The sequence below is a fragment of the Theobroma cacao genome, chromosome 1 (genome assembly GCF_053813885.1).
Source record: "Theobroma cacao isolate CCN51 chromosome 1, ASM5381388v1, whole genome shotgun sequence".
Taxonomy (NCBI): Eukaryota; Viridiplantae; Streptophyta; class Magnoliopsida; order Malvales; family Malvaceae; genus Theobroma; species Theobroma cacao.
The window spans coordinates 4,616,421-4,641,783 of record NC_142639.1 but is presented as its reverse complement, the minus strand read 5'-3'; the positions used below and the strand labels follow the sequence as shown (position 1 = coordinate 4,641,783).

General features: G+C 35.2%; 3 protein-coding genes and 2 non-coding genes across 6 annotated transcripts; 4 read left to right on the top strand and 1 right to left on the bottom strand.

The window, feature by feature from the left end:
• The first annotated feature begins 525 nt into the window (after positions 1-525).
• SVP (K-box region and MADS-box transcription factor family protein) lies at positions 526-7,084 on the top strand. 2 transcript variants are annotated; one of them, XM_018119834.2, is made up of 9 exons: positions 526-810; positions 1,258-1,493; positions 4,968-5,046; positions 5,421-5,485; positions 5,561-5,660; positions 5,750-5,791; positions 6,315-6,356; positions 6,432-6,586; positions 6,709-7,084. In XM_018119834.2, the coding sequence occupies exons 2-9, from the start codon at positions 1,312-1,314 to the stop codon at positions 6,725-6,727; spliced, it is 684 nt and encodes a 227-aa protein (XP_017975323.2). In that variant the 5' UTR covers positions 526-810; positions 1,258-1,311; the 3' UTR covers positions 6,728-7,084. The 2 variants fall into 2 exon arrangements, with proteins under 2 accessions (XP_017975323.2, XP_007047796.2); XM_007047734.3 differs by having other exon boundaries at positions 528-810; positions 6,441-6,586.
• Positions 7,085-8,837: 1,753 nt separating this feature from the next.
• Positions 8,838-11,537, bottom strand: PAS2 (Protein-tyrosine phosphatase-like, PTPLA). The gene is made up of 9 exons (XM_007047732.3): positions 11,330-11,537; positions 11,138-11,249; positions 11,035-11,053; positions 10,846-10,934; positions 10,694-10,747; positions 10,058-10,128; positions 9,882-9,963; positions 9,205-9,301; positions 8,838-9,094 (listed from the first exon to the last, which is right to left on the bottom strand). Exons 1-9 carry the CDS (start codon positions 11,398-11,400, stop codon positions 9,024-9,026), a joined length of 666 nt encoding a protein of 221 aa, XP_007047794.1. The 5' UTR covers positions 11,401-11,537; the 3' UTR covers positions 8,838-9,023.
• A 1,856-nt stretch (positions 11,538-13,393) lies between these two features.
• LOC148764449 (U2 spliceosomal RNA) lies at positions 13,394-13,583 on the top strand. The gene has a single exon (XR_016024377.1). It is a non-coding gene; the product is annotated as a U2 spliceosomal RNA (small nuclear RNA).
• Positions 13,584-16,462: 2,879 nt separating this feature from the next.
• On the top strand, positions 16,463-16,657 carry LOC148764448 (U2 spliceosomal RNA). The gene has a single exon (XR_016024375.1). It is a non-coding gene; the product is annotated as a U2 spliceosomal RNA (small nuclear RNA).
• A 2,975-nt stretch (positions 16,658-19,632) lies between these two features.
• On the top strand, positions 19,633-24,349 carry LOC18611465 (O-fucosyltransferase family protein). Its single transcript, XM_007047729.3, has 10 exons — positions 19,633-20,042; positions 20,791-20,853; positions 20,985-21,066; positions 21,221-21,291; positions 21,451-21,539; positions 21,653-21,856; positions 22,239-22,509; positions 23,003-23,230; positions 23,356-23,553; positions 23,917-24,349. The coding sequence occupies exons 1-10, from the start codon at positions 19,902-19,904 to the stop codon at positions 24,124-24,126; spliced, it is 1,557 nt and encodes a 518-aa protein (XP_007047791.2). The 5' UTR covers positions 19,633-19,901; the 3' UTR covers positions 24,127-24,349.
• Positions 24,350-25,363: the final 1,014 nt, after the last annotated feature.

Here is a 25,363-nt window from a genome sequence, read left to right as displayed (position 1 = left end):
GTCATTTTCAAATCAAGGAGGAAAGAAGGTAAACTAGTGAAAAAGAAGGAAAAAAAGGAAGTAGAAAAGAGAAAATATGCAAATTTTGCAATATTTAAAATTTGTTCTCTTTTAATTTTTATTTGTGATTTGAATGTTTTGTGTTTCAATCTTAAGAAAACAATTGATGTTCATCAATATATTAACTAACCACCTTTCAAAAAAAGAAGCAATATATAAACTAATCAAGAAATTGTCATCTCAAAATCTTAGTATCTATGTTTAATAAAAAGTCAAAAAAAATGTATGGAGAGTGATTGTCATTAGTATTTTAAAGGTTTTCTCTTTTGTGATTTGCAAAACTATTAACCAAAATAAATTTGATGAAAATGTACTCCTATAAATGAAGAATAGAAAAAAAAAAAAAGAAGAAAAATAAGAATACTGCTATTTTCACAAATTTATAAATAAAGCCCTATAGTTTTATGATATGTGAGTTGTGCCCCATCTGTTCAAACTTGCTACTCAAATGCAGTCCCTTCAGTCCCATTTTCAGCAAGTCAAGCTAAAAAGACGAGGAAGGAGAAAGAAAAAGCTCCCCGCTTCACTAAAAAGGGTCTTCCTTTTTCCCTGACCAAAGCAAAGGTCTTTTCTTTTCACACTTTCTTGGACAACCACAAAGGCCAAAGCCACATCCTTCTCTCTCTCACTCTCTCTCTCTCTCCTTTTCTGCCTCTTTCTCAACCCTTCATTGGTGGCTTTTTAACAAGCTCGGAAACAGAAAAACAACCTCTGGCACCGAACCCAACACCCAAAGACCCACCAAAACTGGTAAGTTAATATGAAATAAATTAATATACCTTCCTAACCAATCATTTTTTACTCTTCTTCTTCCGGCTTCCTTTTGCCACTTTCAAAAACTCAATTTGGGGTTTTTGCCTTTCTTTTTTTTTTTTGGTTCTTTGTTTTGGATCTCAACTCAAGTTGGGTCCTTTTCATTTCATTTCTTCTCTTCCTTCTAGGGTTTTGTCTCTGAACACTTGACGCTAAATTTGGCAAAATGCCGCCATTTTAACCCAGACCTGTCCCTTTTTACCTTTCCTTTTTTTCTTTTTAATTATTACTAACTCTATTTATAGAAACTTTTCTTTGTTTTTTGTTGTTGGGGTTTCCAGTTTTACTTGATTAGATGTTGGTTCATTCTCTAAATGGAAGTTTGATTGGAGAAGTGCTCTAAAAAACCGAAGACAACTTTTTTTTTTGGGTGGTTTTATTTAGGAAGACACGAGGTAGAGAAAAGAAGAACACGAAGAAGTTAACAAAAAAAAAAAAATGGCAAGAGAGAAGATTCAGATCAAGAAAATTGATAACGCTACAGCTAGGCAGGTGACGTTTTCCAAAAGGAGAAGAGGGTTGTTTAAGAAAGCTGAGGAGCTCTCTATTCTCTGTGATGCAGATGTTGCTCTCGTCATTTTCTCATCTACTGGCAAGCTTTTTCAGTATGCTAGCTCAAGGTACCTTCTTCCTCTTTATTTCACTCTTTGTAACACTTGTTTTTGTAATTGTTTTTATGTATAAATCATGTTGTAGTTGTAAAATTATAGTCTTTGGTGTGGGAAAAGGGACAAAGTTTTGAACTTTGAGAAAAATGACGAGTTTTTACCTTTTACGCCTGTGCTTGTTTAGATCATTGAGAGGAGGAAGTTTGTTCTTTCGTCTGATTTTTGTTTTTTTTTTTTAAATAAAAATCAGTAAGTTTGATGGGAATGAAAACGGTTTTAAATTTATCGGGGTATGGAAGAGAGTATCTGTATACTATAGGTTGGATATTTTGTTGTTTGTGTCAGAATTGTAAATGGAAGTCTCAGATATCGATGAGGAATTCGTCTATTTTGTATTTTATCATTTTTATCATTTTATGTGGATCTGTATGTGTTACTGCACAGGAAGAAGATAAGCTTGAATTTATGGTGGTGTTGGTGTAGAGACACTGTAATAGTGTCAGGTGGGGATATTTGTTTGTTGATCCATTGTCTATGTAGTTTACTCCTTTTCCGTGGTGTTTTTGGTTTGTTTTGTCAATCTACAAATTTTCTTCAGCGAAACTTTTGAGGGAGTATCAGTCCTTTTGTACTTCCATAAAAAAAAAAAACTGTGGTTTGTTGGAAGGTTAGTATACATTTCTAATGCTGTTGTTCATTGTTTGTTTCTATGAGTCTTGTCCTTCTTTTTCTCATTTCTGAAACTGGAGATTTCCTTTCTCTGGCTCTCACGTGAGCAAACATTGGTCTCTGAAGGACTGACGCGCTTATTTTTAGCACCAGTAAGTATAACAGGAAACACCTATAATGTACTTGGACAATAATGCTACTATAGTGTGCAAGAAGGAAAAGACGTTCATACAAGTTAACCTGATGCATTTACATATAAATTTGTGGTTGTCATAATTATCCGCTAATAGTTCCTAACGGGAAGAACCAGCAGTCAGAAACTAGGAAGCACTACTTTAAGTGGTAAATTCAATTTGGGATCATTATAGATCCCTGACCATGGTAGAACTAGTTTTGCTTCGCCATTTCTTTGTTTGGGAATTAGTGTCATCTTAGCTAATGGATAATTATAACTTAGATGTCTGCCTTTTTAATGCAAGTATATGTTTTTTGCTTATCCTCAACTCTCTCTTCTCTCGTTCTGTGTGTGTGTCTGAACGAATTAATTTACTTAATAAGAGAAAAAACCTTATAGTAGATGATTGGAAACTGGTTCTGTTTAAAGATTACCACATGATGAAGGCTTCTCCTTTTTGTTTAGTTACCATTTTATTGTTTGCGTGGGAATGCCCAGTTTATAAGCATCAGAACGTCTTGCAGAGTTTCAATGCCGGAAATAGCATTGAAAACTTTTTCTATGACAAGATGTGACAGTTCTGTGAAAATTTGATGAGGAACTTTGATTTACACATAAAGTGTTGGAGAGAAGACAGCTGCTGTATGCATCTGGTTCGCATATATTTTGTTTTCTTATTTTGTCAACGTGACTATGGTGATAATCTAAGAATATATATGTTTTCTTATTTTGCCGTGTTTCCATGCTTGGGGATTCTGTTGTTATTTAAAAAATGTTAGAAACTTGTCTTGAGAATCTATTAATATGGTTGATGGTTGATCGTGTCCAGCCACTTAGAAAATCAGAAAGCTCGGAAGGGTTTGGCAAACAAAGATAGTCAATTTCGACTGGCACTGGTCAAGGGTTCATTGTTTGTCTCAGAATTTGGTGTACTGAACCAAAAGAAAAGGTGGGCCTAATTAGAAAATGAAGAAGATGATCATGATAGAATATCGAGATGAGCTCCCACCAACCCCCCAACCATTAGCATAGAACCATATATCTTCGACCATGATTTTATAAATTGTCAATTTGGCAATAGGAAGTATGTTATGGATATTATTAATCTCATCTAGTTGAAGGTTGGTTCTGTGGAAATTAACTTGAATAACCTTGTGGTTGATTCATTATAAAGTTATGCCGGATATGATAGCACTGATATGTTTTGTTGCTTACTGCATCAACATTTTGTACCGCATGGAGATGTTGTAATTTGTTTCTATGGTAATGTTCAGTTATGGTTTATAGTTAAATTTTTGTTTATTCTTGGGCTGTCAGATTTCTTGCATTTTATTTGTCTATTCATTTAATTTGGGTGGTTACGCTATTTTCCTATCTCCAACAAAAGTCAAATGTCTCCATCCATTTTCATTACTTTGGTCATTGTTTTATTAAATTGTCTTCTCAAGTTAATGGTCAGCTTTATGGTTGGGCAGAATGAAGTAATTTAACAACTTCACTTGGCATTTCTTAGTGGTAGATTTTCTGAATTGAATCTTAAATTCTTATTGCTGTTCTATTGTTCTCCCTCCTTTTCCTCATTTTCACCACACCCTCCCCCAAGAAAAAAGAATAGCACTGTTTAAAGTTGCATCCTTGTTGTCTAGAACTGTTATGGATTGGTTATATATATGTCGTTGCCATTTTGAGGATATTTTGTTTGTAGAAGTTAGTTGATTATAGCCTTTTTCTTTTAATATAGATTTTTTCCTTCTACTCTTCTCATTCTAATAAGAAATGAATATTTGAGGATTTTCTGTTTTCTAAGTATTAAATTTCAATGCGCAGAGCGCCTTGTATCCTTACCACTGGCACTCAGTAAGATTTAACTGTTAAGTCATAGACAATGCATGTAAAGATACATACCAGATGCCATGGACCAAAGTATTTCTAGCCTTTGCTAAATAACCCTAAATCTGTAATAGTAATAGGTAATATTTCCAGTAGAAGAAGCATTATGGGATGAAAATTATCTTCATTACATGGCTTGTGTAATTTTGACCGCATATTGAGGCCATATTGTTGAAACCATAATTAGGTCTCTTTATAGTTAATTAATCTGAGCCAAGTTTTTTGTGGATAATGACTATTGTTATCTTCTATTTGTTTCTGAATGATATTGCCATCTGGTTTGCTTAGAATTATGTACGCTACATAGGGTTAACTTTTCATGCATTTTCTGCATAAAATACTACTTGAGTTGCTGTGGTTTGCTGTGGCTTGTCTTTTTAAACCAAGAACAGTAACTCTATAGCCTGTAGGCCATATCATCATCACTAGATGTTGTTACATGTTTAACTTTAACTGTCTTTGGCATCTTTGTCTTGATGGGTAAAAACCAAATGTTGCTGCATTGTCCATGATTGCCTCTATTAAAGCTCATACAGCTTAAATGTGATTGGACACTTCCAGCCAAATGCCTCTTCTCTTTTCTCTCCCTTTCATGGCAGCCTAGTGTCCTATATTGAAGCGTGGAATGAAACAGTGGAAAGGAACTATAATTGTTTGAAAGTTTTGGTGTACATATTTTTCCCAAGTGATCTGATATGAAACATTCTGTAGGTTGACATCAGAGAACTGATAATTTTGTCTCTAATTTGAAGCATGAAGGAGATATTAGAGAGGCACAACTTGCACTCAAAGAACCTTGAGAAGCTGGAACAACCATCTCTTGAGTTGCAGGTTATTTTGTTTTCTTTCCTCTCTTTCTGCCCTTTTTGTTCTTACTTCAGTAGTTACTCAATTGGGAGGAAAATTACTTGGGGGATCTAAATATGAAAAATTGGAGTTCTTAATAGACTTAATAGTGGGGCAAGTTTCATTGGCGAGCCCCTTGTTTCACATGAAAGAATCACAAATCAAACCATGACTTGAGAAAATTTCAATATATTTTTTCTGTTCTACACATTATAGAAGAATTTACTTGTGAGCTATGAATTGTGTTATCATTATCCAACCAGGGATGGCACAAATCCTTTGATGGAAAATATAAAGTCCCATTACTTATGTTTATCAGTCATAGAGAATTATTAATTTCCCCTCTTCCTGATCCGTAGCTTGTAGAGAACGGCAACCAGTCCATGCTGAGTAAGGAAGTAGCTGAGAAAAGTCATCAGCTGAGGTATGCATCTGTTTTGTTTCTTATTGGTTTGTGCATATTATGTGTGTGGATACAAAATGATTTGGCCTAAAACAGGCAAATGAGGGGTGAGGAACTCCAAGGATTAAGTATTGAAGAACTACAGCAGCTAGAAAAGTCTCTGGAATCTGGATTGAGCCGTGTGATAGAGAAAAAGGTTTATACATTTTAAGTGTCTGCAACTTTTGTCTAATATGTAGCCATTTCTACTTATCTCTAATTACTGTTTTCTTAAATGTATTTCAGGGTCAAAAGATTATGAGAGAAATCAATGACCTTCAAAGAAAGGTCAGTACATTACATTGTAACCTACATCCTGAGACTGACAAAAAGGAGGAAGTACATATATAAATAGCGTGGCTTATAGTAACTGTCATCATGGAATTAAATTCATGTCTCTATATTTATAATACTGTCTACGACTTGGCATAATCAATTAAATAATAATGCTTAGGAGAAAGTTAAGTTTGAAGGACAAAGGTAGGCAATTGTACACATACTCATTTGTGCATAGATCAGCAAACAATCTTATGTTTGTCTGTACAATTAATCAGATTCTAGTTCATCTTGGTATACATTTATTCCAATTTTTAGGTGCATGGAGAGACTTCTTAACTAATTGAACTTGCAATAAATATATCCAATAAAAATTCTTTTACTGGCTATGGAGGAAAAATGCTATGAACAATGGTGAAGCCCGTTCTTATTAAACATAAAGTTTTAGAAGTATGGAATCATGTAACTTTGTAGGTGATGTTTACTCAAATACCTTATAGCTATATTTCAGCAATTTCTGTCTCTAAACATGCAGGGAATGCATTTGATGGAAGAAAACGAACGATTGAAGCTGCAAGTATGGTTCTCCCTCCTTCTTCTATTATTTGATGCTTGTATACTTGTTAGTAGCTATAAGCATTCATCACTGAAGGTGTTGCAGATATTCAATGGCCGAAAACAAATTGCTAGTGATTCAGAGATTGTGGTTGGCGAGGATGGCCAGTCATCAGAGTCTGTGACCAACGTTTGTGCCTCTAATGGAACTCCACATGACTATGAAAGCTCCGATACGTCCTTGAAGCTAGGGTGAGTAGCATTGTAGCAATGTACCGGCGGACATGCACGTATATACAACTGTATAATCACTGTAAAAGCAATGCCAAATCCATTTCTTTTTTCTCAAAACAGTTTGTCTTGATCTTTTGCAGGTTACCATATTCTGGTTAATTGCGAAAGGTTGGAGGAGATCAACTTGCTAGCAAGATATAATTGACTTGAAATTAATGAAATGCAAAGCTAACCTCTTGATGTATGTGGGTATAAAAGTTTAATGTGTAACTTTGAAAGACCAAATTTGGAACATGATACTTGGCTTAAAGCACTCAATGGCGTCCCTTTCCTATCCTTCTAATTGTAGTATCTCGTAATTGAAGCAACTCATCCAAAAATCTTAGCTTTGCCAAGGCACTTTTTTAATTCATCCTGCTAAGCAACTATAGTGCTGTGGCATTGGCACTGGATAACTGAACATCATGTAAGATATAATTATGAATATATTTATTGATAATTACGTTTTCCTTCTGAGATTATTAGAACTAAATGTTTGCTTTAACAATTTTGATTATTTTGGTTAAGGTTTTTTTTTTTTTATGGACGTATTTGCATAACGTCTTAAGTTGCGGATAGAATCAAATATGATGAGCAAGGAATCGAGAGAAAATTAGGGATGCAAATAAGCGAAAAAGTTTGTTATCCTTAAATAAATCGAACCTAGGCAGCACTATATTTCTCTTTTACTTCACAGATACAGAGTTGCTCAGCCTACTCTCTTCTTTCTTTTTTGGTGAACAAATCTAGGGGTGTGCAAAGAGATTGAATGGTTAGTTTGATTCTGAATTTATCAAAATTGAAAAAATCAAACCTCTTCTATAAAAACCGAAACTGAATGGAAAAATCAAAAATCAAACTATTTTGATTAGTTCAGTTTGATTACCACAAATCAAACTTATGAAAAATATTCTAAAATTAGATATATGTTTGATATTAAACAATATTTGATTTACTTGCTTGAGCTTAAATTCACATGATTCTAAGTATAATTTCTTCACTCCTTAATTATAATAAAAGTTGAAATTTCTTTGAAAAAAGACTTGTGTAATTAATAAAATTAACTCTTTTTATATAAGCATTTTCCACTTCGATTAGTTCGGTTGGAAATTTTCTAAATAAAATATCGAACTGATTAAATCGTTGTAATTGAACATATTTAATCCAAATAACTGAACATCGAATTAATCGAACTCACTTCAATTCGGTTTGAATTTACAGACCTCTAAACCAATCTCCTATCTACCGACAACCTTGCAATGTAATCTTGTTTTTCTATATTACCTAACTTGATCAGTTATCTTGATTAGTTGATTAGGTCACTTCCAATTGAATCCTTAATTAATCCTTAATTACTAGACTAATTCATGCCTTGTTTACAATTTTCAAGACTTCCCCATCTATGGAGCTAAACTCGTATTATACACAAGGGAACGAAAACGTATCATATACAGGAAAAAATAATGAGTTTCGACAAGCATTCGGGCTCGCTTGTCCCAGAATCCAATCCATTCTTGTTCTGAGTCTAGCCAAGGAGGAATAGGTCATTTGGATCGAACTAACTTTGAGATCATACTAAAACACATGACTCGCACGTACTAAAGTTGTTAAAATTTTCCATTACATTCCGTTCCAAGATTGCAGCAGATTTGGACAACTTTCTGATCTTCATGTCAATTTCTTTTCAATTGATTAGAAGATTCTACCGAACAGCTTTTCCCAAAAGATTGGGGTTGACAAATTGTGCATATTGGAAGGGAACACACTTGTATGTTGACTGAATATTAACATATTCGCCTTGGTTTTATTCAAAGCATTGGCATAATGTCTCTGATCGCGTTCATGATCTTAATTTTAACATAATCTGAAAGAGGAAAAAATCCTTAGAGATAAGACTAGACATTTTTAAAGCCACAATGACAATGTTGCCGGCTATGTTACTCTCACATACAGCCCACCAAATCTTGGGCTTGCAAAATCTAGAGTTCGAACAGGCTTGACAACAAGCTGAACTATGTTCAAATTTCAATCCAGCTCAGGTCCACTCCCAAGTTGGAAGGAAGCTAGGTCCCAATTTTGAGTCTTTCTAAAAACTTGCAGCTTCCCAGTCCATTACAATTAATCTTGCAGGCTTAAACAGATGGGTTCAATGACATTTTGTTTGTATCAAAAGTGGAATTTTAGGAGCGGCAGAGTTCACAAGGAAGTTATGAAATTGGAGGTTCAAGGATACGCCAAACCACGAAACTTACCATTTGGGATTTGATCTGCATCTACACCATCATATTAAAGGAGAAGGCTGATCGTGGAACACTTTAGCAACAGGCAATAATTAAGAAAAAGAAGAAGAATGAGATGATACATGCACAAGGTTTGGATAAATAATGAACACAACATTACACATCTTGATTCCATTCTACTCCTTTTTCGATTTGGAAAGAGCTCTCTTCCTCTGCGCAAGCATATAACGGTACAGGTGAGGACTACCTGCAACAAATTATGCCATGCAGATGAGTAAGTGGCAGCAAATAATTGCAGACGAGCCATCTAAACAAGCATGGAAAAAGATGTCAAATAGAGGAATGCTAAGTCCATACCCGGGACATAGAATCCAAGGGCAAGAATTGCTAAATAGAAGTAATCAAGAGAGAAATTCCACTTGTTTGGCATTCTCACAGAATACTTCTCAGAACCCTGCAGATAAACCAGTTCAATCAATGAGCATAAAGAAGATGCTTTTACCACTTTTATTGGTACAAAATTCTAAGAAGTGATTGGGGAGAGGGCTAAAGACAGTTGAATGAGTTTTAAGCAAATCAACAGCTAGTATCAGAACAGCCATCCTTTTGCTTTTGCAAACTTTCAAGTGAAAAAAGGGGCAAGGGGAGTGTAAGCAAATAGCTAATTGTATCAGAAAAGCCATCCTTTTGTCTCACAACCTTGTCATCTATCCTATTCATTTAGAGGTTAAATTCAACATTTAAACATGTTCAATTTGCTAACGTTAGAACACATGTTTATACAGGCAAACTTTCATTTCTGCCCATAGATGACCAACCATTCTAACTGTCTTTTGGTCATTCAAATTACACTCTTTAGCAAATAATATGAGACACGAACAGTATAAAAACTTTATTTGATAACCATCAACAGAGAAAACTCCATTTCAACTCATATATCAAGCATTTAGCATGGCTTATAAAGTGGGGTGAAAGTAGTTGTGATGTAGATCACATTAGCAGACTTTTAGCATCATATGTCATCGATTCATTACCTTGATATATGGCAGGGCAAAATATACCAGACCAACTTCACTGCTGATGCCAGTTGGATACAAAACCAAAAAGGAACTGTACCTGCATAAAAAAATTGACTATTAGCAAAACGACCACTTAAGGATTCAACCACTTTGTTTCCAGTTAATGAGACCAGCACGCATGTATTATATACCTAAGCCACAAATGCCATGAAGGTGCAAAACCAAAGGCCTCCTTCATGCCAAAGAAAGAATAGCGAATAATCTGTAATTACAAGAAATCACAAAAAAAGAAAAATCAGTATGGTGTCAATGTTTATAAAAAAATCGGAGGACTATATAATACTGAGATTTTCCATCATTCATGCACAGAGAAACATTACTTCTGAGCAAATGGCTTACTAGAGTCTATGATCAGTAAACTTAAACAATAAGCACAAGCAGCAATACTCAGTTCTAAGCACAATATAACATAAATGCAAATGCTTCAGAATCAACTATATACATTCCTCGCTTCAGCAAAAGTAAAATCATGAATTTGGAAATAAGCTCCTATTCCTAGTTAGAAATAGCAGTCTTAACTTATTAACTTAACCAACAAAACGCCTCAAAAGATAAAACTAAATAAGATTACATGCAGGGAAGCTCTTTCTATCTTTTACTCTAAACACTGCCAATAAGACCTCAAGCCCAACAACAAAAACATTGACCAACAAATGCAGAGTAATTTTTTTCATTCTGTTTCAACTTGCGATCATCACCAGTTACAGTTGCTAATTTTAACTACACGTGTGGACAAAAAAGGAAAAGCAGAATTCAATCAATTCTACCTCTGTTATGGACCAACTGATGACCAACGAGCTAACAAGAATGTGGGTCCGAATCTGGCAATCACGATCACCATTTTAATTTTAACTAAAAATTAAGATGAGATATAAAAGTAAAGATGGTAAATATAAGATTTATTCTTTTTGGGTTTTACCTCAGGAAAACTCCATAAAATTCCCCAAGTTAAATACAATCTTGATCCTACTTGTGGCAGAGTTGATGACACTGGCGACCTAACCAGACCTTCAAAAATTAACAAAACAAAATTCAAAATTGATTTTTTTCGAAATCAAATTAGCTCAAGAATTACAAATTACAATAGGAAGAAGAACAGAGCGCTCACCTATTAAACCGTGAAGAATCTGTTAAAAGAAAGACAGTCAATTTTACTGATGCACGTGGAAAGAAAATTCAGTGAAAGTAACCAGAGTGAAGAACAAAGGAACCTCTAAAGCGGCGGCGGATTGGGCGAGAAGGAGAGGCTTTTCAACGGCATTGTAGACATGTTCATGGCCCGATTCTTTCAACGACTTCAACGCCAAAAACAGAACCTGAAACCTGAAAAAGTAAACTAAGAAATTTCAAAATTTGAAGTGGAAAATTGAGAGAATAAGAGAGTGGGATCTGAGCATGCTTGCCAGCCGATGAAGACGGTCCAATTGTAGATGGAAAGGTAGAGGCGCCTGAGAGCAGCGAAAAGGGTGGCCATGACAGATAGGACACTTCGAAACACAGCGAAAAGAGAGAGAATTGACTTGTACGAACAAAAGGCCTAGCTTAGCTACAGAGTAGAGCAAGTTATACAGAGGAATGGGGGTGAATGGAAACTGAAACAATAAATACCTAGAGAGAGAAAAAAGAAAACAAAGTAAGAAATTAATGAAATGTAGTTGGCAGATTGGCAAGCTGCTCAACTGCCACCTTTCTGTCCACCTGACAATTTCCACCTATTAAATATTTAAGTTTAATTCCTATCATCTACAAGCTACGGTGCCGTTTTACTTGATTTTATAGATCATTTTCCTTAATATAAATGATAATAAACTGAATGAGGGTTATTAACAAAATGCGAGATGGTGATTTTTTATTGGATACTTAAACTGTTAACTTTTAAGATCATCCGTCCATAATTTAAACTCTAATTGAAACATAAGACCAATTCGGACACAACTCAATGCGCACAATCCCACTAACCCAATCGCGTTGTTTTTTCTTTTCTTTTTTTGGGTGACCAAAACATGCAGCTACTTCTATATTTTGGCACAAATAAAAAATAACCACGTGGCAACTCTAGCAACCCAATAAATCAGGCCATGTGTGCACATGATTCATAAATGAACATTTTTATAAAATGTATTAGTTGGAAATTTTCATCTACATTAAATGCATAGTTATAGGCATCGGGCTTTTAAACACTAACATGTACTTCAAGTCTCTTGCTTTATAATGTTATTTTATTTCACTTAAGTCGTTTGCTTAATTGGTTCCTCGGGATCAATTATATTTTTTTTAATGGATATTGGATACAGTTAGTTATTTTTGTCAATACTCAATAATTTATTTATTTCCTTTACTGGAATGTCACGTTGACAATGATAATAATTTAAAAAATATTATATTTGATATAATGTTAGTTTATAATATTTATATATTATCACTTAATTACAAAATATTATTTTATAAATATGTCAATATAAAAGTTTAATTTTTTTTTTCAAAATAAGTATTTTTAAATTTATAAATATTAAATTTTAGAATTTTAAATTTTAAAATTTACTTATTTTCAAAATAATATTTAATTTTTAAAGAAAAATAAAAAAAAAGAAATGAAGAAGAGATTGACATGCAAATTGAACAAGAAGATGGCAGTTTTATTAGAGTTAGAATTGTTACTGTTGCAGTTTGATCAGATTATATTCACATTTTAGCTTAAATGATTTTGCGCTATTTCCCTGTATTGGATCTCCCTTGAGCCCAAATATCGGTGGGCTGGATTGGCTTTGTCGGACTGGGTCTCAAACATGTAAACTCAAATTGCTTAATGCTACACTGCAATGGCACAAGGAAAGCGTTTCAAGTCACCCTCTCCGCTGTCAAAACAACAAAAACAAAGCTTTCAATTTTTTTTTTTTTATCTATTATCTTGATCTCCATTAAGGATAAAATAAAACTTTTAATTTGACTAAATTTTAGTACAAATATACTGCCACCCAGGACAAAGACCATAATGGGTAATTATCATGTGTCAGTCCAACCAAGAGTGACATTTTTCCACGAGTAAAACTTTCCCTTCCGTGGAAGAAGAAGTAGAGTATTTTTTTTTTTGGCATTATAAATTCCCACTTGGTGGCATCCGCTTAGATGTTCAAAAGTTTTGCAAAACAATATGGACCCATTAATGAATCTTTTCAATAATTGCCATGTCCAAAGACCTCTCACGAGGAACTTGATCCTCTATGAAATACAAAGGCTGCCATTTGGTAGTGAAACTATAACTTATTGTTTCTAGCACAAATTCATCTCCTTTCCTTGTCATTATCCAGGGTTAAAGTACGTAGCATAAGAACGTGAACGTTGGGAGAGCTTCAAAGCTAGGTGTTTTTATTGTTTTATGAGCATTACCTAAAGTCCCACAGCTGTTAGGCATGACAAACAACGGTACGAGACGACATATAAAGTTGCATCAAGTAACAAAATTAAGCATACTTTTTTCGGCCTCTTGGCGAAGATTAAGTGTAGAATTTGTTTTTATTAGTTTAATATCTGATAAATGAGTCATTGACTCATATGATATTAAATTAATTTTTTAGGGAGAGAGTTTATATTAGTAGCTTGCTATTGAAACTCTCAAACATTGCTTATGTGTTACACTACAACATAGGTGTCACGATATATATCAATCCCTGTGAGATCTTGTTCGCTTTGACATTAGTAGCTTGTTATTGAAACTCTCAAGCATTGCCTATGTGTTACACTACAACATGGGTGTCACGGTCTATACTAATTCCTGTGAGATATTGTCTGCTTTGACTTGCTGATTTCACAGCTTTGTCCCATGAAAAGCGCCTCATAAGTTGAAGGTGATGTAAACCCTTATCTCGATGTGAGATTTTGTAGGTCAACTCGCTAAGAATATTATCTCGATTATGTGAGATTCATGTCCATGCAAGGACTGTGACATCTTCCCTCAATTCAATAAGTGCCTACTGTTCTCAGTGACATATCGTTAGTAGTTAGAGTCTAGTCTGATATCAATTATCACGGTCTACACCAACTCCTGTGAGGTATTGTCTACTTTGACCTACTGGCCTCATAATTTTGTCTCACAAAAAGCATCTCACAGGTTGAAGGTAACATGAACCTTTTTATTCTCAATATCACTATAGTACATAACTGATATGAGATTTATGGATCTCCTATTTGAGACCATGACATCCTCCTTTACTCCCTGTTGGGGGATTCTCTCTAGGACCATGACATCCTCCTTTACTTCCCGTTAGGAGTTTCTCTTCGATGTGAGACTTTATAACTCAACCAGTTATGAGCATTATTTCAATGATGTGAGATTCACATCCACGCGAGGACCGTGATATCCTCTCCCACTTCAACAAGAGCCCACTATCATTTGTAACACATCGCTAGTATTTAGAGTATGCTTTGATACCAATTGTCACGGTCCACACTAACTCCTATGAGGTATTATCCGTTTTAACCCGTTGGCTTCACAGTTTGATCCCACAAAAGAGGCCTTATAGGTTGAAAGTGATGTGAACTTTAATTCTAGTACATAGTTGATGTGGAATTCATGGCTCCTATCTTTAGGACTATAACATCCTTCCTCACTTCCCATTGGGAGTTTCTCTCAAGGACCATAACATTCTCCTTTACTTCCCGCTGGAAGTTTCTCTACAATGTGAGGCTTTGTAGCTCAACTTGTTGGAAGCATTATCTTGACAATGTGAGATTCACGTCTATGCAAGGATTGTGATATCCTCCCCCATTTCAACAAGGACCCACTGTCTTCAGTGGTACATCGCTAGTACTCAAAGTCTGTTATGATACCAATTGTCACGGTCCACACCAACCCTTGTGAGGTATTATTTTCTTTGGTCAGTTAGCCTCGCAGTTTTGTCCCACAAAAGACGCCTCACAGATTGAAGGTAGTGTGAACCCTTATATTCCTAGTATCACTCTAGTACATAGTTGATATGAGATTTATGGCTCCCTCTCTATGACCATAACATTCTTCCTTACTTCCCGTTGGGAGTTTCTCTTCGATGTGAGACTTTGTAACTCAACCTGCTGAGAGTATTATCTCAAAGACTCATGTCCATGTGAGGGTCATGACAATGGGCCTAATGCATCCCTCAAATTCTAGTACAAGTTCATGATCATGGGCTTTGTGATACCCTTCAATTATAATACAAATTTACGATCATGGTTTTTGATATCATAAAAGAGGATCCTCGTGTTAGGATAATATTTATCTTATGATATGATATCCACCAATAAAAAATTATAATTAATTCATTTCACGATAAACGTATTATTTATATTTTGAATAAAATCGTTAATGGTAAGTTTTTTTCTTAACAAAAAAGTTTTGATGCTAAATTACAATGCTTCATCAAAGAATTAAAAGCATGTTAAAAAGGGGAAAAAAAGGTAAAATATTAAGACATTCTTAACTTTTAACCACAATCACACATAAATTCATTAGTTTTGAAAATAGGCATTTCACTCTAAATGTTTAAATGACGTTAATGCCTAAACATGAAATACTTAAAACATCTTTTTTTCTCTTTTCGCTTTTTCCTTTTCTCTCAAGTTGACCAACGGATATCGATCGACCACTCTACGGTTAGAGATTCGATCAGACTCCCAAAAGAGCACTCGATGGTGCTCCCCAGGCTTAGGGAGCAACGCCAAGTGCCCTTCAAGGTAGAGAAGTGCGACCAAAGATTTGGTCGAATCTGGTCATGATTGAGAGGTGGTTGGTTGACAATGGGAGTGCCATTGGTCGAACTCCCAAAAGAGCACTTGGTGGTGCCTCCATGGCTTGGGGAGCATCGTTGAGTTCTCCCCAAGCTAGAAAAGGATGACCAAAGATCTAGCCGAATTTGGTCATGACCTAAAAGTGGTCGGTTAGTGATGGGAGTCCCACTAACCGACCGTTTGAGAGAAAAAAAAAAAGAAGAAGATTTTTTAGAAAAAAAAAATTATAAAAATAAAATAATAATTTATATATTGTGTAATTTTTGAAATTAATGAAAGGACAAATTGTTCGTAAGATATTACCACATTAACAAAATAACATAAATATCAACGAAACCTTAACAATTGGACTTGTTTACTTAACAAATAATAATTTTTGAAACAAATTGTTTATTTTTTATATTAATAAATACATGTAAAATTTTGATTAAAATTTAAAAAGCATCAATATTTTATCAAAAAAAAAATCCAATAAGTAAACAACTAATGATAAAAAGAAAAGACAGGCACAAAGAAAGATTCTTTATATTAATCAACAAATTGTGGACAAGAGAGCTAGCCTTTCGTTGATTAAAATATTAATAATTCAATTTATAGCTGATTGTTTCTAGCCTTTTGACAAATTCATCTTCTTTCCTTGTCATTATCCAGGGTTAAAGTATAGCTGATTGTTTTTATTGTTTTACGAGCATTACCTAAAGTCCCACAACTGTTGGGCATGACAAACAACGATCTGAGACGACCTATTAAAATCGCATCAAGTAACAAAGTTAAGTATACCTTTCTCGGCCTTTTGGCTAAGATCAAGTGTAGTATCTGTTCTTATCAGTTTAATATCTGATACATGAGTCATTGACTCATTTGATATTAAATTAATTTTTCAGGGATAGAGTTTATACCAGTAGCTTGCTATTGAAACTCTCAAGCATCGCTTGTGTGTTGCACTACAACATGGGCCTGGTGCATCCCTCCAATTCTAATGCAAGTTTATGATTATGGGCTTTGTGATACCCTTCACTTCAAGTGCAAGTTTATGATCAAGGGTTTTCATATCAACAAAGAGAAAATTTTAAGATCTTACAATCTAATATCCACCAATAAAAATTCATAATTATTTCATTTCGTGATAAAACAATTATATATATCTTGCATAAAATCGTTAATGGTAAGATTTTTTTCTTATAAAAAAAGGTTTTTATGCCAAACTATGAAACTTCATCAAAGAATTCAAAGCAGATCAAATGGGGCAAAAGAAAAAAGAAAAAAGGAAAGAATCCCAAGAAGTAAACAAGGAATGACAAAATGAAAAGGCAAGGCACAAAGAAGGATTCTTTACATTAATCAACAAATTATGGACAAGAGAGCTTGCCTTACTTTGATTACTTGCTCATCAGAAAATATCCATTTGCATTTGCATTTGCATTTGCATTGCATGTTGGATAACTTCTGATCTTTGTATCAGATTCGGCAGAAATGGATTCTTTGGGTCCCTAGGGTACCCAAATCATTGATATCACAAGCTCCACAATGTTGAAAATTTTCTGATCTTGTGATCCCATATTTTTTGCATGCAATGGATTCAGTGGAACACCTAGGGACCCAGATATCACAATTTTCCATAAAATCTCACAGATTTTGGCTTATTACCATGAATTTCTTCCTTTAGCATCGAGTTGTACCTAGAGTGAAATTCTAGCAGAAGGAAGCTGTCGGCAGAGTTCCGAGTTCCAACAATCGGTTTAAGTCATCCTAATAATTCCTTGCCAATATTCCTAAAGCCGCAAATGTGAAGAGGATTATTGGCCTACCACTGTATCTAAGTAGTAGCCATCGTATTCCTACTATAGCATGGGCCTGGCGCACCCCACGAATTTTCAGTTCAAGGTTCATAATCGTGGGCTTTGAAATATCTTTGCTGCAATCAGGACTACGAGATTTTCTGCCCGTCATTGTCGTTGGAGGCTTCATTAAATCTACATTCATTACCCTAAAACAGTCTATTTCTTATGGAATATAAGGAGGAGAAAGTATCAAGAAAGGGATAAAATTTTATCTTGAGTATTTTTACAAATGAAGTGAAAAGTGTAGTTAACAACCGTTTATCTAGATAAAATTTACAAGATAAAGATAATATTAAGAGATTTGATTTGAATAGATTAAATTATAATTATAATTTAATTTAATTTACATTTGAATCTAGATATACATAATCAAATATAAGATTCAAATTAGGTCACCGTTTGTGTAGATTATTTGACTTGTCTTGACTATATGGCTTGGTCTTAATTTTTAGACAATGATATCATGGACATAGATCAGCAGTAATTAATGGTTTAGTTATAATAATAGAGAATGAAGATTTCAGAGCAAACCAGGATAACTCATTTGGTAACCACCTCTTTTGATCTGCAAGTCCTACTTCTTGTGGATAGAATAGAGTAGCAGTTGTTAATTCTGCCAAGTTTGGTCCAATCCTCTTCTTCTCAATTGTTTTTTCTTTCTTTCCCTTGTAGAAAAAGCTTATCAAATTTGATTGAGTACATAATTTCTTCCTCTTAACCTCTGAAAGACTTCTTTAGTAATACCAGGAGAGTGGCTGACGGGCTATTGACCTTGACTCATTGCGAAGAAGTCGTCGTTTTCCTATCACAAAAGTTCTTGGAATCTTATCTTCTCAGGGTTTGGCCTTCCATATATGATAAGCATTAAGTATAACCTAATCCTAATCTAACGTGATTCACAATATGCAGTTAGTACAAGGGTACATAATCAAAGTGAATACCATCTCGAAATTATGTACTAATAATACTTATACTTACATTAATATTACGCGGTTTGTATGATAAGAACATTACTTGGATGACGATGATGTTTCATTTTATTAGGAAGATGGCGAAATCGAATATCTTTGCGTCCAATAAAGAAGGAACCAAACAAAACCTTGTGTACCTTACCATAAGAAGAAGTCAAGAGTCATTGCATTTGCATTGGCATCATGGAAAGGAATTTTCTCCAGCTGTAGGATGCGTTAAATTCTCCTTTCAAAGGTACCCTTTTTCTTTTGCAGGGAGAAGGGGTGAGCTCAGCTTATTTTTATATTCCCATAACCCAAAAAGCTACATGTAGGTGAATTCCAATTAAGAGCAATTTATAGTTTGGACCTAAAATATGGAAACCTATTACTCCAAACCAACTTTTACTCTTTGAATAGTAATTAACTTGCAACAAAAACAGAAGAAAACATCCCTGACTTTGACAGGGCATAAAAGATGAGAAGACTAAGACATAAAGAAAGTTGCTTCTTTTAATCACCAAAGTTTTCTCTTTTAATTGAATCAATCAACAAAACTAACAAATTTTTTTATTTTTATAATTTCAATGAAATAATATTCATATTTATGAGTTACAATATGTTTATGATGAAATGAACATATGAAGAAACCATAATATAGCAGGAGAAAATCCATTGAATTTGGAGCCTAAATTAACAAACTTGTTCACTTTAATTTTAGGCAAAACTGAAAATCGATCTGTCAGAAACATTGTGGGGCCCAGATTCATGATATCACATCTCCCATATTCATATTTACGCATAAACCATCAATCTTAAAGGATTTAATAGTTCCAATGGCAAGTGTCGGTGTTCTGATCACATTCTCATTACTGTTCACTAATAAAGATGAGACCTTTAATCAAAAGCTTCACAAAAACCCCACCAACACCTAACGGTCTAATTTTTTTCTCAAACCTAAAAAGAAAATATTGATGAAAAGAAGGGATTTTTACTGATTCTTATTTATGATGTACTACTAAAATAAATTTTTACTGTGTTTTTTCATGCACAAGCAAAAAGCTTTAAACTTTATCTATGGGGTCTTTTTTTGGATGGGGTCCCTTTGGAAAAGGACACAGTTTTCCATAATCAAAGCTGTACAGGTGTCCATTTGAGATGCCTTAACTAAGGCCAGAAAGTGAGAGAACGAAAGAAAAGAGAACGAGAAAGAGAGAGAGAGTTACTCATGTGATGTTGGGTGCTTGTTGAGTTGAGCTTCTTCTTTTTGGCTGTTGATTATATTTATTTTGTTTTGGTGTTGCTTGTTTGAGTGATTTTCGTTATCAAGGCCTATCAAAGCCAAGAGAAAGGAAAGAAAAAGAGAAAAAACTGAGGAAAGTGGTCATTTTGGAGATCTGGGTTTCTCAGCTTTAAGGGAAAAAATGATGAGGTTTCATTACCAGAGTCATTGTTATCAGCCTTTTAGAAGAGAAGTAATTGCTGGGTTATTTGTGTTGCTTTTCCCAGTTTTTTTGCCTTGTTTGTTTACTCCATTCAGCCATGCTTCCCCTTCTACATTCTCGGTATGTTCATATACTTTTCTTTTTCTGTTGTGAAATACTCTTTTCTCAATTGAAAATGGGTTCTGGGTTCTAATTTTCTTTTGTAGAAAATTCATGAAACTGAGAAATGGGAGGTTTGAGGTTGTTCAATGAAAGGTTTCCAGTTTACTAAAAATGGGAAGTGAGGATTAGTTTGAGTTTATTTTGCCGACAGAAGTTTGTGGCTATGTGGCAAGCTTATTTAGCAAAGTGTCGGATGATCACATCGTTTCTTTGAAAATTATGCCAACCTGGAATTTTTGTCTTGGTAATATATGAGTTAATTTACCTGAACTGGAAAATTGAAAATAATGTTCAGCAAGTCACCTTTTCTTCCATTCTTGTAAATTTTCGTTAGCCTCGCTAATTCTCTAATTCTTTGGGTTTATTGAATACCTTTGCGCACAAAATTCACAAAAATAGAAAGGTTTGTTGAAACAGTAACACCAATACTTCGTTAGCCTTTACTCTTGGCGGCTGTCTAATTCCCCCATTAATCTATTGGTAGTGGGATTTTGTGCAAGGAACGGACTTGGGACCCTTGAAATAGACCATAAAAGAAGATAAAATTATCCTTGTAGTAATTTGTGCTGACTGCTGAGTGTTAGCATGATAAATGCTCGTAATTTGATCTTTGGGAAGGAAATGGACTTCGACTAGCTGGAAGTTATACTATTTCTTGGGCTTGGAAAGGGAATTTTCTAATTGTGCCCTTTGACGTTGGTTGCAGGAGTGGAATGTTCCGAAACCTAGACATTTACCTTTACTCAGGAGTGCCTTACAACGTGAAAATGTGAGTAGATGTTTGTTAAGCAGCATCTGTGTGTTTGTGTGCCTGCACATGCATATGTTGTTATTTTCCATTTCTGACTGTATTATGACTTGTAATTTTGCTGTTTGATTTACTTCTATTTTCCTATGCAGTCCAATGGAGAGCAGTCTGATCTCTGGGCTCCTTTGGCTGACCAAGGGTGGAGACCGTGTCTTGAATGTGTAATTGCCCCTTGTGAGTGATCACCAATGAGATTTCTAGTTGTGGATTCTTTTTATCATCAGTATTCTGAGTTATGAGTCTTAAGTTTGTGGTATCAATCATTTTGTACTATATTTCCTGATCATGATAATTTTCTTGAATTTTGCCCTTCGATTACTTTGAGCAGCATTGCCACAGAAATCTGAAGGATATCTGCAGGTATTTCTTGATGGGGGACTGAACCAGCAAAGAATGGGGGTAGGTAGTCATTTGCATTTATAGTACTTAGAGGAGTCAAGAATTACAAAGCATTCAATACTTATAGATCTCTTGATTAAATATTTTTAGTCTCTTGTTTGTTTTTGAAAAGAAGTTTGATAGTCAGATATTTAGGGTTTTTTTTGTTTTTTTTTTTAGATATGTGATGCTGTTGCTGTTGCTAAAATACTGAATGCAACACTTGTGATCCCGCATCTTGAAGTAAATCCTGTTTGGCAAGATTCAAGGTACATTGTGTGGAAGGAAATTTTCCCTTTCATTTCTTATTTCAAATGGAAATGTGTAGTTTTTGCCTCAGTTTTAAGGAGTCATTTTTCTGAAGTAATTATTTTCCCTGCAGCACATTCATGGATATATTTGATGTGGATCACTTTATTAATGTATTGAAGGATGACATTTCAATTGTCAAAGAACTGCCTGATGAATTCTCCTGGAGCACAAGAGAGTATTATGCCACTGCTATTCGAGCCACCAGAATTAAAAGAGCACCTGTTCATGCATCTGCAAACTGGTATCTTGAGAATGTCTTGCCTGTACTAGAAAGGTTGGTAGCAACCTGAACCTTTTGATTTGAATACACAGTTTAGTTGCTTTTAAAAATTTTGGGCCTAAGGACCTTTTGTACCAGATCAAGTACTCTGTACTCTGTTGTGGGGCATTAGACATAAACATGCACTTGATTTGTTCTCTTCGTCTATCCCTTTGTAGATATTGCACTTTCATGCATAATGAGACACTCGATAATTTTGATGCTTTTCTGGATTGGTTAAATTCATAATTAATGTACATATGGAGTTGATTTCACTATTATGGTTCCAACTTAATTAGGAAATGTGAACCGACCTGTTAGTCGTGTTTTGTGATTTTAACCTAGTTCTTACTTGCCAATTTATGCGATCTATATAACATGTCATATTTTGGTACAGTTATGGGATTGCTGCAATTTCTCCATTCTCTCACCGCTTGTCTTTTGACAACTTGCCAAGTGAGATCCAGAAACTACGTTGTAAAGTCAACTTTAAAGCATTAGTCTTTGTTCCGCACATTAGAGCACTTGGAGATGCCCTTGTCCATCGCCTCAGGTATCCTCCTGGTGAAAGTGAAGCACTTAGCACTAACTATCTCAGGGAGACCACCGATCAAAATGACAAACGAAGGCCGCAGAAATTTGTTGTGGTACACCTTCGGTTTGATAAGGTATAACCTACTTATCCTATAGATTTAAGATCCTTGTGTTTTAACAATGTGATATTGATTTTTATATAAGCTTTAGCATGAAATATCATTGAGCATATTAAAAGAAAGAGTAAAAGGGGTCAAATTGATTTGAACCTTCTGCCTTTTCCCCTACTTGTTTCCTACCCGTAAGTGTTATTTTGAAGTTTTCCATATGCATGAGCTTGTTTCTCCTAATCCTTAAGCTCCACTATTAGGGTATCTATTTCATCTTTTAGACCTCGTACACTATCTGCTTGCACAGCTTATACATGCTATGTCCATGAAAAGGATGAGATGGCCATGCTGTTGTGAAAATAATATTCTGACACGGTGGTAGTATCCTTTCTGCACCGGTCCTTTTGACAAGTTTTAACAATTGGAAAAACTAATTAACATGTGATTGACCTATTTCATTTTAATAGGATTGCAATTTTTCTTTACTGGCTTCCTCACTTACCTTGTATACGTGCAGGATATGGCTGCCCATTCAGCCTGTGATTTTGGTGGGGGCAAAGCTGAAAAATTGGCTCTGGCCAAGTACCGACAAACAATTTGGCAAGGAAGGGTTCTCAATTCTCAGTTTACTGATGAAGAGTTGAGAAGTCAGGGGCGTTGCCCATTGACTCCTGAAGAAATTGGACTGCTTCTAGCAGCTTTGGGTTTTGACAATAGTACCCGTCTTTATCTTGCCTCCCACAAGGTCCTTTGTCCTGGGAATTTTGGTTTTGCAATGTTCTCTTCTCCCCTAGCCTTTTTTTCACAACTTCTTCATATATATGGTGCACTCTCTCCCCAATTTATTCGTCAAATGGCCACATATTTCAGGTATATGGTGGGGAAGCTAGGATTTCCACCCTACGAGAGCTGTTCCCACTGATGGAAGACAAAAAGAGCCTTGCCTCTTCAGAGGAGAGGGTCCATATAAAAGGAAAGGCTTCTTTGTTAGCTGCAGTTGATTACTATGTTGGTATGCATAGTGACATCTTTGTCTCAGCTTCTCCTGGGAATATGCACAATGCTTTGGTGAGTATTCTCTGGCTGTCTACAGGGTGGTATCACATATCTATAGCCTGGAATTACTTATAGATACAGAACTTTCCACTTTGCTGCTCAATATCATTAACAGATAATATGTGTTCAATTCTCATTGGGTTGAATGTGGAGTGTTTTAACCAATGGATGGTTTAGGTGCCCTATTAGAAAGCTGATATGTGGAATAAAGGCATAGACTTCATCGTCTTTTTGGATGGTGGTGGTGGGGAATATTTTCAAACAATTTTGTGCAAGTGCAGTACTTTACAGTTTTTGTGATTTTCTAGCATTCTGCTAAGTTAATGATATACATCTCAACCCTCTAATAGATGACAATTGCTATGATGCAAACAGATGGGACATCGAACTTTTGAGAACCTGAAGACCATAAAGCCTAATATGGCTCTCTTGGGCCAACTCTTCCTTAACAAAAGCATTAGTTGGTCAGAATTCCGGCAGGCAGTGGTGGAAGGGCATCAAAACAGGCAGGGGCAACTCAAGTTAAGGAAACCAAAACAGTCCATATATACATACCCTGCACCTGATTGCATGTGCCAAGCTTAAGCCATAAAAGAGGACGTGCTGAAGGAAGTGAGAGTACCTTCTGTTTTTTATTGATTTTAATACTGCAGCTATTATTTTTGGCTTGTACTATTGGCATCATAAATAAGCAGCGACCCCATTTATCCCCTAAGATAAAAAGTGTTACAGCTAGCGTTGTTAGTTGGTATTGTGTAGTGTATGGACGGTGGTAATTTATATCGAGAGTGGGGTTGTTAGCATCAAATTCATTGTGGATCCTATGAGTATGGACTGTGGAGTGGAGTATGTGACGTATAGTTGGCAGTTCTGGAATGTGTTTGTTGCATATCTCTGCCTGTGAAGCTGTCTGTACATCCTTTCTCATGTCAATATCAAACATCTAGCCCTCGCTAAGAGATTTGAGTTTTTCCTTGGCAGTTGGCAGGCACTATATCTAATTCAATATACTCGTATTTTTTAAGTGGTGGCTCTATTTCTGTACTTGCAAATTGCACGTGGTTCTAGCCCATAGGTGAGAGCAAAGAATGACCTTTTAAGGGTTATTGAATATAGTCATGGACTGAAGAACTTGCTTGATACGTCGATCTCGTTCTTGGCTAATCACACAATAAAATTATCGACTGGTTATACAACTGAAACCAAGGGAGTGATACTCTATTACCCGATTCATGTTCCGTTCTGTTCTAAAAGAGACATTCATAATGAATAATTGGAGGGAGAAAGAAAAAAAAAAAAAAAGCTAACCAAGCCGTCTCTTCTTGCGGTGAACACTTAAAAATGGTGGGAATGATCAATTTTCAGCCTTTTCTCTCATTTTCCCTTTGCCGGCCTTGTTTCCATCAAGTATTCCGGTGGGTCAAAGCTCATACTCCTCTCTGCTGAATTGACTTTTTAATGCACGGTGCATGTTAGATGAAGAAACTGCACGATGACCTAAAGATCAGCCATGGGTTTGCTTTGTTTGAAGGCTGTGGTTCATGGAGTTCTGGATTCATTAACCATAATGAAATCAAGAGAAGAAAAAAAGGGAAAAAGATAAACACGCAACATAGTCGGCAACTTGTGATGACAGCGTGAATGTTGCTCTGCTTCCATAGAGCAGCAGCCAGTATACTTGCAGAGCAACTAATCTGCTCAACTGCAGTCCTAGATTATTTGCCAACATCTTGGTATAATGAACCATGCAAAACCAGCCTCAAATTGCTTTTAATATTGATTGATTCTACAATCATCAAAAATGTAAAATGGAAAATGATAT